We start from the raw sequence: 14312 nt of genomic DNA, 5'->3' as shown, positions 1-14312 counted from the left end.
TTTGTATGAAGATTGCATTCAATGGTTCATTCATTCATTTAGTGATCACTGCTGGAGCTCCTCTGGGCACTGGGCAAGTTTTTCTCTGAGCACCTTCTCAGCAACCACCAAGGAAACTGTTAGAAACAAAAGGTCTTCGTTTGAGCCCTGAGCCCATCATTTCCTGGCCACGAGGACTTCAGTCATTTAGACTCCCTGAGCCTCAGTTTCTTCATCTGTGAAATGGAGATGATAGTATCCCTCTCGCAGGTTGTATCTTAGTCCAAGAGACCGGCAGAGGGCGCAGCCACCAGTGGGGGCTCAACCCAGGTGGTATTTCAGAACTTACACGGGCTCTGTCCAGTGAATTCCATGTAATTGCAAATGGGAAGATGCTTTACCAGCTCATCTAAAGGGCTGTGGGAAAGTTCGCCAGCCTCCATCTGGGGTCTGCCTTCTTTGGAAAGCGATCTGCTTTCTCGCCTGTAAAACGCGGGGTGACTCCCTGCTGGGCTGGGGCATAGAGGCAGGTGCACTGACGTTCATCAGCCTCCTCCGTGGCAGTCCCCAGCCCAGAATCAAACCTCCACCACCTGCCAAGCTTCAGCTAATCCTCAGAAGCCTCGATGCAGAGATGGAAGGCTAGGTTTTGAAGTCTTAAGCCTTAGATCCTCTCCGCAGCACCATGGGTGTGTGTGTTTTGATTCACCAGGCAGATGTCCAGACAAAGTGATACCTTCCTTTGTGGGTGAGGGAGAGGGGTGAGCCAGCTTCAGAAGAGAGAGGAGTCAGGAAGCGGCCGGTGGGCACTGAGCCCCTGGAGATGATGCTGTCTCACAAGTACTTTTTCCCCTTGTTTTCTAGGGAACTTCAAAGGTCTCTGCAAGCAAATCGATCACTTTCCAGAGGATGCAGATTACGAAGCTGACACAGCAGAATATTTCCTCCGTGAGTGCATGCAATTTTTTATCTCCCTCTCGGTGGTGGGTCCTGCCCTTCCATCCTTCGAGAGCCCAAGGCCTGGACTATCTAGAGGTTCCTGTCATGGCAGAGGGCAGGATAAAACTGAGCCTCCCTCCTTCCCTCCTGTCCGGAAGTCAAACCTTCAAGCATGCTGTTCCCTCTACCTACAACACATTTCTCTCCCCGCTGTCTTGCAAATTCATACTCATCTGCCAGGTTTCAGCTGAAACATCACCTCCTCCAAGAAGTCCTCCAGGCCCCTCAAGGGCTCCCCAGAGTACAGCACCTTTATCATGCTTTGTCTATTTGAGCAACCATCTCTCTCAACTAGTGCCAACCAACTCCACTAGGGCTCTGGTAGGATTCTACCCACCTCTCACCATCATATTCCCAGCCCAGTGCCCGGCCCGTATAAAGCACTCAGTAAACATTTCTTGAATAACTGAATGAAGACACCCATCAGGCAGTGCCAGATTGGAACTTCTACTGAAACAGTCAATGAGATTTTTTTTCCTTCCTCCACAAGTCAAGGCAAAGTTAAATCCTGATGTAATAGCTGTGATCTTAAACCCACCTGAGACATATTATCAAGAGAAAGCATTTTGAGGCCCAAAGAAAATCTCTCAAGAGTCAGCAAATACTAACAAGGTAAAATGTTCCCTGGAAAGGGATTTCCAGGAGAGGGCCTGAGGGTCCTTGACGCCTGGAACAGCAAAGCCATCCTAAGCAGAAGTGACTGAAAGCTCTGCTCCAGGCTCTCAGGCAGCACTTCCTGAGGGGGTTTGTTCTCCCAGAAGCGCCTCCCCCTTCCACTCCTGCACAGCCCCTCCTCCGCTTCTACCCCCAGGTGCCCTTCCTCCAGGCCATGGAGGCGGAACAAAGCCTCCCTCCCACCCCATCCCCCACAGCAGTGGTTAGTTTCACCCCTGGCTCACTTTTATGAAAAATGTAGGAAGCTTTTTATCATATGGATCACCCCTGTCGCTTTTGATAATTACTCCTCGCATCAAACCCAACTCTCAGGTCAGCCTGGAACGTGGGTTTCACTGTGGAACACGAAGCCTGCCAGGCGGCGGGAAGAGAAAGGAAGAGAACATGATGTCATTTATGGATTTCTTTTTAAAGGGGGGAAAATATCTTATAAGGTTCATCCTTCCCCGTTATGCATTCCTGCAAGGCACTGCTCTTAGGTGGAATTCCTAAAGGGTGGGTTGGTCATCATTCCCGGTTACCAGGTCTGGGGCTCTCAAAGGAGGCTAGCGGCAGCATAAAAGAAAGTTGAGCACCTTCTGTATGGTGGAGGTTGTGCTCAATGCTGGGGAGGTCCAGATGAATGAATGAGACGCAGTCGGTGACTGCACAGCCTGGCGGGAGGACCCTCAGAGAAACAGCTAGATTTGGGAGGCAGGGCCCATAGAGATGCAGCCCGAGTGTGGAGATGGGGAGGTGGCAAATCTGGCAGAGGCAGGAGTCTCACTGGCTGAGCACAGCGAAGGTGTGATACTTTATCAGCTGGACACCAAGTGCATGGGGTGGGAACCTTGTCTCATTCATTGCTCTGCCTAGAACAGGTCCTGGAATACAGTGGGTGCTCAGTCAATGCTGTTTGCTAAATAAGGAAAGACAGGATTCTTTAGAGGCTATCCCTACCTACTCTCTACCTCCATTTCCCTAATTTTAAAGAGAGAACTGTTTAGAGTGTTTGGTTTATTTTGGTGTCTCTGGACAGAAGACTTGAATATATGCTAGCAGTGCAGGATTCCGAGGGTCTGACTTGAGTTGATTCAGTCCAACAATATTTTTTGAGCATCTGTAACAGAGATCGGCCAACTTTTCCTGTAAAGGGACAGGGAGTATATATTCCAGGCTTTGTGGGCCATAGTCTCTGTCCCAACCACTCAACTCTGACCATGTAGCACAAAAGCAAATATGGAAGCAAATGAGTGTGGCTGTGCTTGCTCCAATGAAACAACTTTACTTACCAAAAACAGGCAGCAGACCTCACTCGTCAATAGTTTGCTGACCCCAGATCTGTAATATGCTAGTCTGGGACTAGACAACAAAGGAAAGTTTTTAAAGTTGGAAGATATGAATTCCTATCATTCTCTATTAAGCTCTAGCCTGGTTGGCTAGAGAAGCGACCAATCAGAGCAATGTGGGTTAGAGCGTGGAGAAGGAGGGGCAGGCGGGGGGGGGGGGTTCCTTAGATAAGGTGGTCAGAGCAGCTTCTCTAAATGAAGAGCCAGAGGAAGTAAGAGGATTTCTGGGAAGCAAGTACCTTCTAAGGCGGGAGTAAGGTGGTCTGTTTGAGGATCAGAGGGCAGACAGGTCTGGCTGAGCACAGGGCATGAATGAAGGGGCGTCTGCAGCATGAGGTCGGAGAGACAATGGAGGGCCAGTATCATGTGGGGAAGAAATCCGATCTCACTCTAAGTGTGACGGGAACCATGAGCAAGGGACACGGACTTGGAAGGTCGGTTCTGGCTGCTGGCAGGGAGGCAGGGAGGCCAGTTGGAGGCTGTTGCAGTCATCCCCGGGAGAAGTGATGGCCGTTGGACCAGAGAGTTGGCTGCAGTGGTGGTGAGAAAGTGAGAGTTTGGGAGGCAGAGCTGACAGGGGCAGGAAGGCTGAGTGACTAGGGGTGGCCTGTGGGACAGGACACTGTGGGTTTCCAGACGACAGTAGAGGACTATGAGGAGGCACTGGGGTGGAGGAGCGGAGAGGCCCTGGGTCCCCTGTGGGTGACAGCACAGACTCAGGTGTTCTCTCCGGCTGAGGTAGGGAGCCATTGGAGGGTCTGAGCAGAGGAGTGACACCATCTCACATTTAACAGGACCCTCTGGTTACTGTGCTCATAAGAGATTGAAATAGGGCCAGGAGAACAGTGAGGAGCCCGTTACAATGATCCATACAAGAGATGACAGCAACTTGAACCCAGGTGGTAGCAGTGAAGGAGGTGGGAAGGGGTCAGATCCTGAAAATATTCCCATGGGTCTGCATACAGGATTTTCTGAAAGGCTGCATGTGGATTTCCCAGGGACAGGAAGCAATCCAAGATGACTCAGAAGTCGGCAACCATGAGGGGAGAGGGTTGGGACTGAGAAGGACTAGCGCTCAGTGTCGGCCACATTAAGGTAGAGAGGCCCACGGGCTCCCCGGGGAGGTGTCCTGGGGCCTGGGACTCACATGGCAGGACCTGGCCGGGGACAGGGGTTTGAGAGCTGTCAGCATGTGGATAGTATGTAAAGCCATGAGACTTGATGAAGGCGCCAAGGGACTGGTGCAGAGAGAGAAGAGGTGTGGGAACCAAGCCCCAGGATGCCAAGGCTTAGAGGCCAGAGAGAGAAAGGGCCCCAGGGAAGGAGCTGAGGAGGGGTGGCCAGTCAGGCGACCTGGGTCACTCCTGCATCCTCGATCTGCCAGCTGGACAGAGCATCTGGAGCAGGGAGGGAGAAGGGAGAACGCCAGAAGGGCATGGCTGGCCAGGAGCACAGAGCTCATCTCCTGGGCGGGCAGAGAGGGCAGGCCTCGCTTGCTCTGTAGCCAACAGGCCAAGCTTCGGGCAAATCCAGCATCCCTTGGAGGACCAGGAAGGAGGCTTCCGCTTAATATCTGACGGGATGAATGAATGAATGCACGCTCTTCCTCCCTAGTCCCTATGGGTATTAGAGGCATCCACAGCCTCTCCTGAACCACAGGGTCCAGGGGCTCCTTAGTGAACAGGAGGAACAGCTCTAGCCGGTCCCCATCATCAACCTGGGCCCACAAAGGTGGGGCTAGTATGGGCCCTGCCCACCGACCCCTAGCTTACCCAGGAAGGAATGTGACCAGCCTGTTTTTCCTGAGCAGCTCCGTGGGGCAGTCGGATGGGTTGGCTGTGGCACCTTCCTAGTCCTGTCCCTCCTTACCAAAGCTTGAGGATCTGGTGAAGAATGGAGGCGGTGGTGACCGGGGTGGTGACTTCCTATGACTCTCAGTGTGTGTTGGTGTGTCCGCGTGTCTGTCTCATGCACGAGGGCATGAGTCTGTGCTGTCTTCTGTGTCTTCTGGGGCCTGCACATCCATGCGCCTGAGTGTCTATCAATCTGAATATAAATGGCTATGTGTTTGCACGTGTCTGCCTGTGTGCACGTGGGTCTCTTTGTGGGGTGTGTGTGTGTGTGTGTGTGTGTGTTGTGTCCAGGAAATGGAAAGTGGGATTTCCCGGCTGTCCCAATGTGATTTGGAGGTGGGGAAGAAGATACAGAAGAATTTAGTTCCCTTCCACAATCATGTATTAAGCACCTACTGTGTGCTGGACTCCAAAAATCACTGTCATGTGGCCCAGGACTGCAGGGTGGGCTGAAGCTCTCCCCACTCCACAGTCAGAGCCTGTGGTGATGGGCCCCAGGTTGGCTACTGTCCCTGACATACTCTGCCCAGGGGCAGGGGAACGGGTGGCACCCACAGGCCACATGCACACACATGCATACACACGTGTATGCACATCATACATACATGCTGCAGTATCAGAGCCTCGCCACATTAATCACTCTTTTTCCAGGGCTGGAAGTGAACAGAAGTGGGGTGGGAAGGAGGGCTCTGGGGGGGGCCTATTTCTTCCCACCCAAGAGAGGTCTTACCTGAGTACACTTGAACTAGGAGTTGACACCTTCCCAGAGTCACTGACCACCTGAGAGCAAGCATAAGCAGGAGGAGTGTTCCCGGGGCAGCTGCAGGCCAGGGACAGACAACTGTCAGGGAGACAGAGGGGACATCTGTACGGGAGGTGGAAGGCAGCCAAGACACGGAGGGCTGAGGATTATTTGGGGGCTAAATTTGCGGACCTCTGCCACCAGTAGAAAGCAAGAGACACAACAGCAGGCCTTAACACACGCTGCCCAGATTCAGATCCGGCTCTCCCACTTCTTGGTTAATTCCCCTGGGCCTTGGATTCCTGGCAATGGGGATGATGTTCTCCGGTACTTTCCCAGGGTTGTAATGAGGCTTGAGTGAGTCAGTATAAAACATCTCTTCACTCCAGCCCAGAGCATCATAAGCACTCGGAAGGCATTAGCCATTACTGTGTATGTTACACAGTGAAAAGTACAAAGGATAAAGATGAAGCAGGGAAGGGAGAGAGGGAGTGCCGTGAGTTTTCAGTAAGTGGTCAGAGAGGTCCTCACTGGGACGGTAACATTTAAGCAGAGACCTAAAGGAGGTAAGGGAGTGTGGCTGGTCCTGCAGATATCCTGGGAAGAGCATTAAGGCAGAGGGAACAGCCAGTGCAAAGTGTCTAAGGCTGGCATGTTCAGGGCTGCCAGGAGACCATGCAGTTTAGCAGAGGGTGTGAGTAGTGAGTGGGAGGCCAGGCCAGGCCAGGAATTTACTCTGAGATGGGACCATGGGGAGGTTCTGAGCAAAGAGGCGTGGACTAACCTCATCTCTCCACTTCTGCTGGAGAAGTGACCAGTAGGAGATGGCCATAATCCAGGCTGGAAATGTAGGTGCTTGGACCAGAGCGGAAGTAGGGGGTCATTGAGAAGAAGGTGGGTTCTGGAGCCAGCAGGATTCACTGACAGGTAAAGAAGGCAGGTAAGAGAAAGAGGATTCATGCAAAGTCCTGGCTGGGAGACTGAACAGTGCTGCCCTTTTCTGAAGCCAGGAAGAGCGAGGAGGCTGGGTTGCAGGGAGGTGACTGCTCCATTTTCCGACCTGCATGTCATGATTTCTGTTATGGATTCTTCTTTCCCACTGGATGGTGCACAGCTTAGGACACTGAGACGAGTAGCTACAAAGAGAGAGTCTGTTCCCACCCACATCCCACCCCACCCAGCACAGGACCTGCCCCCAGTCTGGTCTGGGAGATGTTTGCCAAGTGAATAAATGAGGAATTACCTGCCCCTCTATAGCCACCTGGCTGTTTACCTTCCTCCCAGAATGAGGATGGAGATGCAGGGTCTCAAGCTGAGCCAAAGCCACCCTTCCCAGCCTCAGAGAACCCCCCTCCTCCCTGTTCCATCTCCACCCCCCTCTGCCCTCCCCACCGGGCACTGAAGGCGTTCCTAGGTACCTAGGTTGGAAGGTGTGGGGGACACCAGTTGTCATAGTCTGAGCTTGGGACATGGAGTGAAAGGTTCTGAATTCAAGATGAGTTCTGCTCTGTGGCCTTGGAACAGTTACTCAACTTCTCTGAGCCTCGATGAATACCAGTCCCTCAAGGATACAATGAGACAAGAGTAAGGGCAGTGCTTTGTTAGGGCTCCGCAGCTGCCCTAGGGGAGGGCTGGAGGAAGTCCACCATCCCCTCCTTCTCAGGTTTAGAAGTGCGGAGAGACATCCTTCTAGCTCCTGGAATGTGGGAGGTAGTCACTCCCTGAGGGTCACCCAGCCTCACTCTCCCATTTTGCAGATGAGGGAAAAATTGAGGCCCAGAGAGAGAAATGACTTACCCCAGCCCAGGACACTTTCTGGGATGCCAGCTGCCTCCCAGATGGTTATGGGGCTGATTGCTCCTGTCTGCTACCTCAGCCCTGCAGCCCTTTCAAGCAAAATTGTTGAGAGGGACATTCCCTCCGGAGGTCACCATGATGGGCGTGGCTAAACTGCAGTGACCACACCCCGTGGTTAGGGAACATCTAAGCTACAGCTCTGTACTCATATGCGTGCGACCAGTGCACACACTTCACAAAACAGCGCCTCCCCATCGCGCCCTCCACACATGGAGACAGCTTCTGTTCTGTCCTGGTTCATTTATTTAAGTGCTGAATGCCGCCACCACCACGCTGCCTTCGCGACCTGGACTTTAATAAACACCAGTCGAGGTAACCCCAGGCCCATGAGAAACAGCAATAATACGCTCTGCTGTGTGAGAACTAACATCTCCTGGTGCTCGGCTCTGGGTACCCGGCACTGTGCTAATTGCTTCAAATGCGTTGACTCATCACCCCTCATTGCAGCCCTGGGAGCTGGGTGAGCCGATCGAGCTAGGGGATGGGGGTGGGGGGGGCAACGTAGCAAGTGGGATGTGCTCAGGCCACTCTCCTGAGCTCCTGCAGCCGATCACCAACCCCAGGGACCACAGGAAGTAGGAAAGCATCCAGCATCTGCACAGGTGGCGCCAAAGGAAGCCCGCTGGGCTCCAAAATTCCTTTCATAGGTCAGTACGTATCACAGACATTCATTGGACACTTGGCTATGTGTGTGCTAGGCCTGTCACTTTATAGCTTCATTCATCTCACAACAACTGTAAGATGTAGGTACTGTTGATGTCCCCATTATGCAGAGGAGAATGGTGAGGCACAGAGATCACACAGCCAGTGCGGGGCCGGGGCAGGAGGGGACCCCAGACGGTCTACATCAGGAGCCCATCCTCCGAGCCACCACTCTCAACAGCTCTCCTTCCTCCATCCAGAATCTCCTTTCCCCCCTCCTCTTTCGTTGAGATCTCTCATCTTCAGGAGCACCTTCCCTCTCCCTCTCTCTCCCTCCCCCTGCCTCTCCACTTCTCCCTTCTCTCTCTCACCTCCTCTCTCCCCGGTCTCTCTCTTTCACACACACTCTCTCGTACACACTCGCTCTCGCATGCATTTACAGCAGCCTGACCCCTTTCACGGTCCCTGGCTACCCATCCAGCACAGCACGGAGGAGGAGAGGGGGAGAGATGCCCCAGAGCCTAGAAGCTCCCCGCAACCCAGCACATCTGCGATTCTGTCCTGTTAGAATCGATCAAACTCCAGATGGAATAACAGGCATAAAGAGCTTAACGCCTTGTCCAGAAAAGAGGAAGCCAGCCCTCCAAATACCCAACCATGATGACTATTTTGATTAAAGGCACAACCGGCACCTGGCTGGCCTGACTGAGTGGTCCTGGGGCAGAGGTCTTGGAGGCACAGGACCATCAGGGACAGGCAGAACCTTAGAGTTCATCTGGTCCAACCTCATCAGAGCACAGACCCAGAGGAGGGAAAGCCCACCCTCAGGCCCGTGAAGAGCCAGGCAGAGTGGGCACCAGGCTCAGGTCTGCCCACTCCCCCCTGGACCACTCCCCTCCCCACTGCCAGGGCCTCTGCGTGCAGCTGTCCGCCTGCCCTCCAGCTGTGCCCACCGGGAAGAGCGATTCCACTGGCAGGACACCATAGGTGCCCGGCCCCCAGAGCGCTAGATCATGAAAAGATGTGTCTACAGGATTTGGCCAAAAAGATGGTTAGTGAGGAATTGATGGCTGAGGCCACCCCCTCCAGAAGACAAGATGTCATGCCCTCCCGGGTACTTATGACACTCTTCATTTCTGTCACCAGCATAGAAAATAATACATTGTGCGTAGTTGACTAACATTCTGTATTTTCTAAAGCTTCCGCCTTCTTCCTGTGGAATCACGGTAACCCTGTAAGGTAGACAGAGTTTGGTTTTTCGTCTCCATTTTACAGACAAGGAGGTGGAGGCCCAGGGACACTGTGAGATTGGCCCAAGATCTTCCCAAGCCAGTCAGCAAACACTGGGGCTCCCCAGGCTTCAAGGCTAGCCCCGCTTCTCTTCTGTGCACTTCTTTTCTGCGACCCCCGCTTACAGCTTCAGCCCAGACTGCATGCCTGAGCCCCTAAGCATCCATATCTGAATGCACCCCAAAGTCCAAGTGTCTCAAACCAAACCTTGATTTCCCTCCCTTCACCCCTTAGACTTCATCCTCTCCTAGTCTTATAAGTGGTTTTATCCAGCCAACCGGTAAATCTGAAACTTAGAAGTTATCCTCAATGCTACCCCCTTCTCCACCCTGAACATCCCTCAGATCCACCCACCTCTGCCCATGCCCTTCGTATTCACCCTGGTCCAAGCACCACCAGCGCTTGTCTGGTCAACAGCAGCAGTCTCCTCACTGGTGCCCTGTAGCAACCCTTGATCCCTTCTTTGTTTATTCGCTTCTTAAAATGCAAATCAGATCGTGACAGCCCTGCCTGCTTTGAGGCCTTTAAAGGAAACCCGTGAGCCCCCATATGTCCTGACCCCGAATCCCTTAGAGCACCCCTAGGCCCTGCATTAACTCTTCGTGAGCCAGCTCTTTTAAGTCCCCACATGAGCCATGCCTCTTCCTTGCTCAGTGCGCTTCCTCTCTCTGGAACCCTCCCCACCCTCTGCCTCGCTTCTGCCCAATCAGCTTCTCCTTATCCGTCGACCTCAGTACCGACATCACTCCTTCAGGGAAGCCCTCCCTGAGCCCCACGTGAGCTCAGAGGATGCTCTGGGAGGCCTGAAGCACGGGGTGCAGTGATTAGGCACACAGAGCCGGGAGTCAGGCTCCCTGGGCTCACAAACCCAGCCCTTCCATTTCCTTGCTGGCTGGCCTTGAACAAAAGGTTTGACCTCTCTTTGCCTCAGTTTTAACCTCTGTGTGATGGAGGTAATTAAAGTACTTATTTCATGGAGCTGTAAATGAGAATTGATGGGTTCATATATGCACAGTGCTCAGAACAGTCCCTCACTGAATCCCCAGTGAACATTGGCCATCTACATGTGACATCAGCCTGTCACTTGCCTTCATGGGGCCATATGGGTAGCTTTCTTGCATAACACTTCATCCTGGTTGCTAATTACACATTCCTCTGTGCTGTCTCTCCTTCATGAGAATGCAAGCCCTATAAAGGCAGGGACCTGCTTTGCACCCCTATGTCTTCCATGCCCAGCCTGGAGCCAGACACGGTGACTGCCACTGTATTTATTCACTGGACTCACACCTAGTCAAAAGCAAAGCATCTCCCCACTCTGGACCCCACAGCTTTTCCCCAGTATAGTGTATGATGCTCTCGGCCAGGGGAGGCCAGATTTGGCCCCCCGACTGTTTCTGTCAGTAAAGTTTATTGGAACCCATCCACACTCATTTGCTCATGTATCGTCCATGGCTGTTCTCACGCTACAAGGGCAGATTTGAGCGGTTACAACAGAGACCATATGGCCGGCAAAACCAGAAAGATTTACTATGTAACCCTTTACAGAAAAAGTTTGCCAGTGCCTGCTTTAGGTGTTTATAATCTCCTTGATGCCAAGGTCTGTGGGTTTCATGCGGTTGGTGTGAGGTTTAAATGGGTTCATCCATGGAAGGCACTTAGAACGGAGCCCAGCAGATAAGAAGAGCCCCAGAAATGTTATAGATGCTATGTAGTTCCAAGTGCAGAGGAAGGAGCTGATATCTTTGCCTAAGGAAATCAGGAAAGGCTTCATGGAGGAGGGGACTTTGAGCTGGGTTTTGATAGATGAATGGAAGTTTGCTGAGTGAAAAAGAGCAGGAGAGACATTCTAGTAAGAAAGCTCGGGATGTCAAAAGTCAGAAATGTGCATTAACACGTCATGGGGAGTTGGCTGTGGCTGGGCAAGATGGAACGTAGGGGTGGGCAGAGACCAAGTCCCACAGGGCGCTTCGGGCCTCATGAAGCCCTGGGGTTTGATCCTTGAGGAAGTAGGGAGCCCCTGCAGGGCGGTGAGCCAGGAGGCGGCTTGCTCCCTCTCCCTCCCTCCCTAGCGTTGCCGAACAACCCCTACTCTGGTCCTGTGTCCATAAACCCCTACTCCTGTGGGATGTCCTCTCTCCTCCCTCCTACATCCCCTGTCTCACAGCCACGCCACTCTCTTTCCCCAAACCTCCATGTTCTTCAGGGGCTGTGAGGGCTTCGAGCATCTTCCCGATCCTGAGCGTGATTCTGCTCTTTATGGGTGGACTCTGCATCGCAGCCAGCGAGTTCTACAAGACTCGACACAACATCATCCTGAGTGCCGGCATCTTCTTCGTGTCTGCAGGTAACAGCCACTGAGCCAAGCAGGCCAGAGTCCAGGCCCCCCCAAGTGGGGCGAAGGCTGAGGTGTGGGTACACGGTGGCTGGGACGAACTGGCAGAGACAGGAGGGGAGAGGAGAGAGAATTTCCAGGCCTTGCAACAGGTTGAGTTGTAGGGAAGGCAGGCTGTGCTGGGGCTGTCACCCCATAGCAGTGCCTGAGCCCCCACTCCAGGAACATCCCTAGACCCGGGCCCTGAGCCCAGTGGCCCCTCTCTCTCCCACCTCCTGGAAAAGGGCTCAAATCCCAGGTCCCTCTCAGGACATTGGGACTATCCTCACTTGCCCTCTCCCCTCACTGTCCTACCCAGGTGGGAGCAGGCAGGCACCCGAAACCACATTTCTCAGCCCAGTTACATGACAAGTCACACTGGCTTCAGCTGCCAGAAAAGGAACACGGGCTGCAGCACGAGCCGATTACTAAGAATGACTAACATTTAAGCAGCTCTTACCACGTCCCAGACTCCAGCAGCTCTCTCGTGGAATATCTCATTTTAATCCTCTCCGTGGCCCAACAGGAGTATGTCCTATCATTACACCCATTTCACAAATGTGGAAACTCAGATGAAGGTTACCTTGCTGAAGGCTTTGCATTCAGGCAGTCTGGCTCCTGGAGGCAGTCTTAACCCCCAGCTACACAAGCTTCAAGTCCCTGTGCAGCCTTAAGCAAGTTACTTAACCTCTCTGTGATCTGTTTTCTCACTTGCAAATCCGTTGAAATGTACTCAGCAGTGAAGGCAGGTAGTAAATGCTCAATAAATATTATTATTATTATTACTATTATTACTATTACTACTACTACTCAATACATTGTAGAATGCCTCCCTCCCCTCTCCCTTCTTCCTGTATCTGTTTCCATTAGCTCTTCCTTTGTGGCGCTCCCCAAATGGACTGATAGAATAGTAAGGTGATGCTGGTAACATCCCTCTATACCCATCCGTCTGTTCTCCATGAAAACGCCGGACCAGGGAAAGCCCATCCAGCTGCCGTGTCTTTTAATCCTGCCCAGTGCCTGGCATCCTCCTGGGAAGCTAACCTTCACTCTCTCTGCTTTCCCTTCGCCCCGCCCACCCCCAACCCCGTGCCCGGCAGGTCTGAGTAACATCATTGGCATCATAGTGTACATATCTGCCAATGCCGGAGACCCCTCCAAGAGCGACTCCAAAAAGAATAGTTACTCGTACGGCTGGTCCTTCTACTTCGGGGCCCTGTCTTTCATCATTGCCGAGATGGTCGGGGTGCTGGCCGTGCACATGTTTATCGACCGGCACAAACAGCTGCGGGCCACGGCCCGCGCCACGGACTACCTCCAGGCCTCCGCCATCACCCGCATCCCCAGCTACCGCTACCGCTACCAGCGCCGCAGCCGCTCCAGCTCCCGCTCCACCGAGCCCTCACACTCCAGGGACGCCTCCCCCGTGGGCATCAAGGGCTTCAACACCCTGCCGTCCACGGAGATCTCCATGTACACCCTCAGCAGGGACCCCCTGAAGACCGCCACCACGCCCACCGCCACCTACAACTCCGACAGGGATAACAGCTTCCTTCAAGTTCACAACTGTATCCAGAAGGACAACAAAGACTCTCTCCACTCCAACACAGCCAACCGCCGGACCACCCCCGTATGAAGCCCACGGGGGGCCTCGCCAGCGCCGCCGCCGCCGCCGCCGCCGCCGCCGTCGCCGCGCCGCCGGGGTCCCAGGCAGAGCCCGGAGGAGGGGCCCGGCCCCGCCGCCGCCGGGGTGGGCCAGGGGGTGGGGGGAGGGTGGGGGGATACCAAACCATCCATGGGGGGTGGGGGGGAACCTTCCAAAAGCAAAAAAACAAAAAAAAGAGAAAAACATAACAAGTAAATTAAAAAAAAAAAAACAAAAACAAAATATAAGAGGAACAAAGAAGCAAAATCATAGGAAATGTGAAAAAAATATAACCGAGGGAAGGAAAAACAAACTTTAAAAAAAAAGCGAGAGAGGATAAAAATTTAAAATAGAAAATAAATCTAAAAGCAAATGCATGATTTCCCATGTACCATTATTTTAACATTTAATAAAAACCAATTTAAATGAAAAAATAAAAGGGAACCAAGATAATATTAAAGCAAAATGTGAGAAGGAGCAGAAAGGAAGGGAACTGTCCTTTGCATTTATATCAGGGGTTTATGTTACTTTTTTTTTTTCTTTTTAACGCGGGAGAGTTACTTTTCTGTTCCCTTTAACCCCAAGCGGGCTCTGCCTCCCTGGGCAAGTGGGGGGTGGAGACTCAGGGCCCCGGGGCCAGGTGAGCCTCTCGGTCACTGCCAGGTGCCTGGAGCCTCTGGATGGATGCCCCAGGAACGCTGGGCAAGCTCAGTGGCTTGCAAGCCGGCTCCACCCAGCGTTGATGGGGCAATTGTAGGCCTCCAGGTGACCCAAGAGTCCTTGGTCCCTCCTGTCCGAAAGGTGCCTGGAGGGGGGTGCACCTGGGGCTTGCCCAGCCCTGGGGTTCCCAGTCCTTAATGGTCCTTAACCCACTGTGATGACTTCCTAGGCCTTGAGGGAAGGGAAGGAGAGGGATGGCTGCTGGTGGCTT

At 53.1% G+C, this 14312-nt stretch overlaps 1 protein-coding gene across 1 annotated transcript; it reads left to right on the top strand.

Annotated features, from left to right (window-relative positions):
- The first annotated feature begins 664 nt into the window (after positions 1 to 664).
- Positions 665 to 13472, top strand: CACNG2 (calcium voltage-gated channel auxiliary subunit gamma 2). Its single transcript, XM_006196007.3, has 4 exons — positions 665 to 668; positions 844 to 927; positions 11569 to 11709; positions 12837 to 13472. The coding sequence occupies exons 1-4, from the start codon at positions 665 to 667 to the stop codon at positions 13370 to 13372; spliced, it is 765 nt and encodes a 254-aa protein (XP_006196069.2). The 3' UTR covers positions 13373 to 13472.
- The last annotated feature ends 840 nt before the right edge of the window (positions 13473 to 14312 follow it).

The sequence above is a fragment of the Camelus ferus genome, chromosome 12 (assembly GCF_009834535.1).
Source record: "Camelus ferus isolate YT-003-E chromosome 12, BCGSAC_Cfer_1.0, whole genome shotgun sequence".
Classification (NCBI taxonomy): Eukaryota; Metazoa; Chordata; class Mammalia; order Artiodactyla; family Camelidae; genus Camelus; species Camelus ferus.
This window is presented reverse-complemented; position numbering and strand designations above follow the sequence as displayed.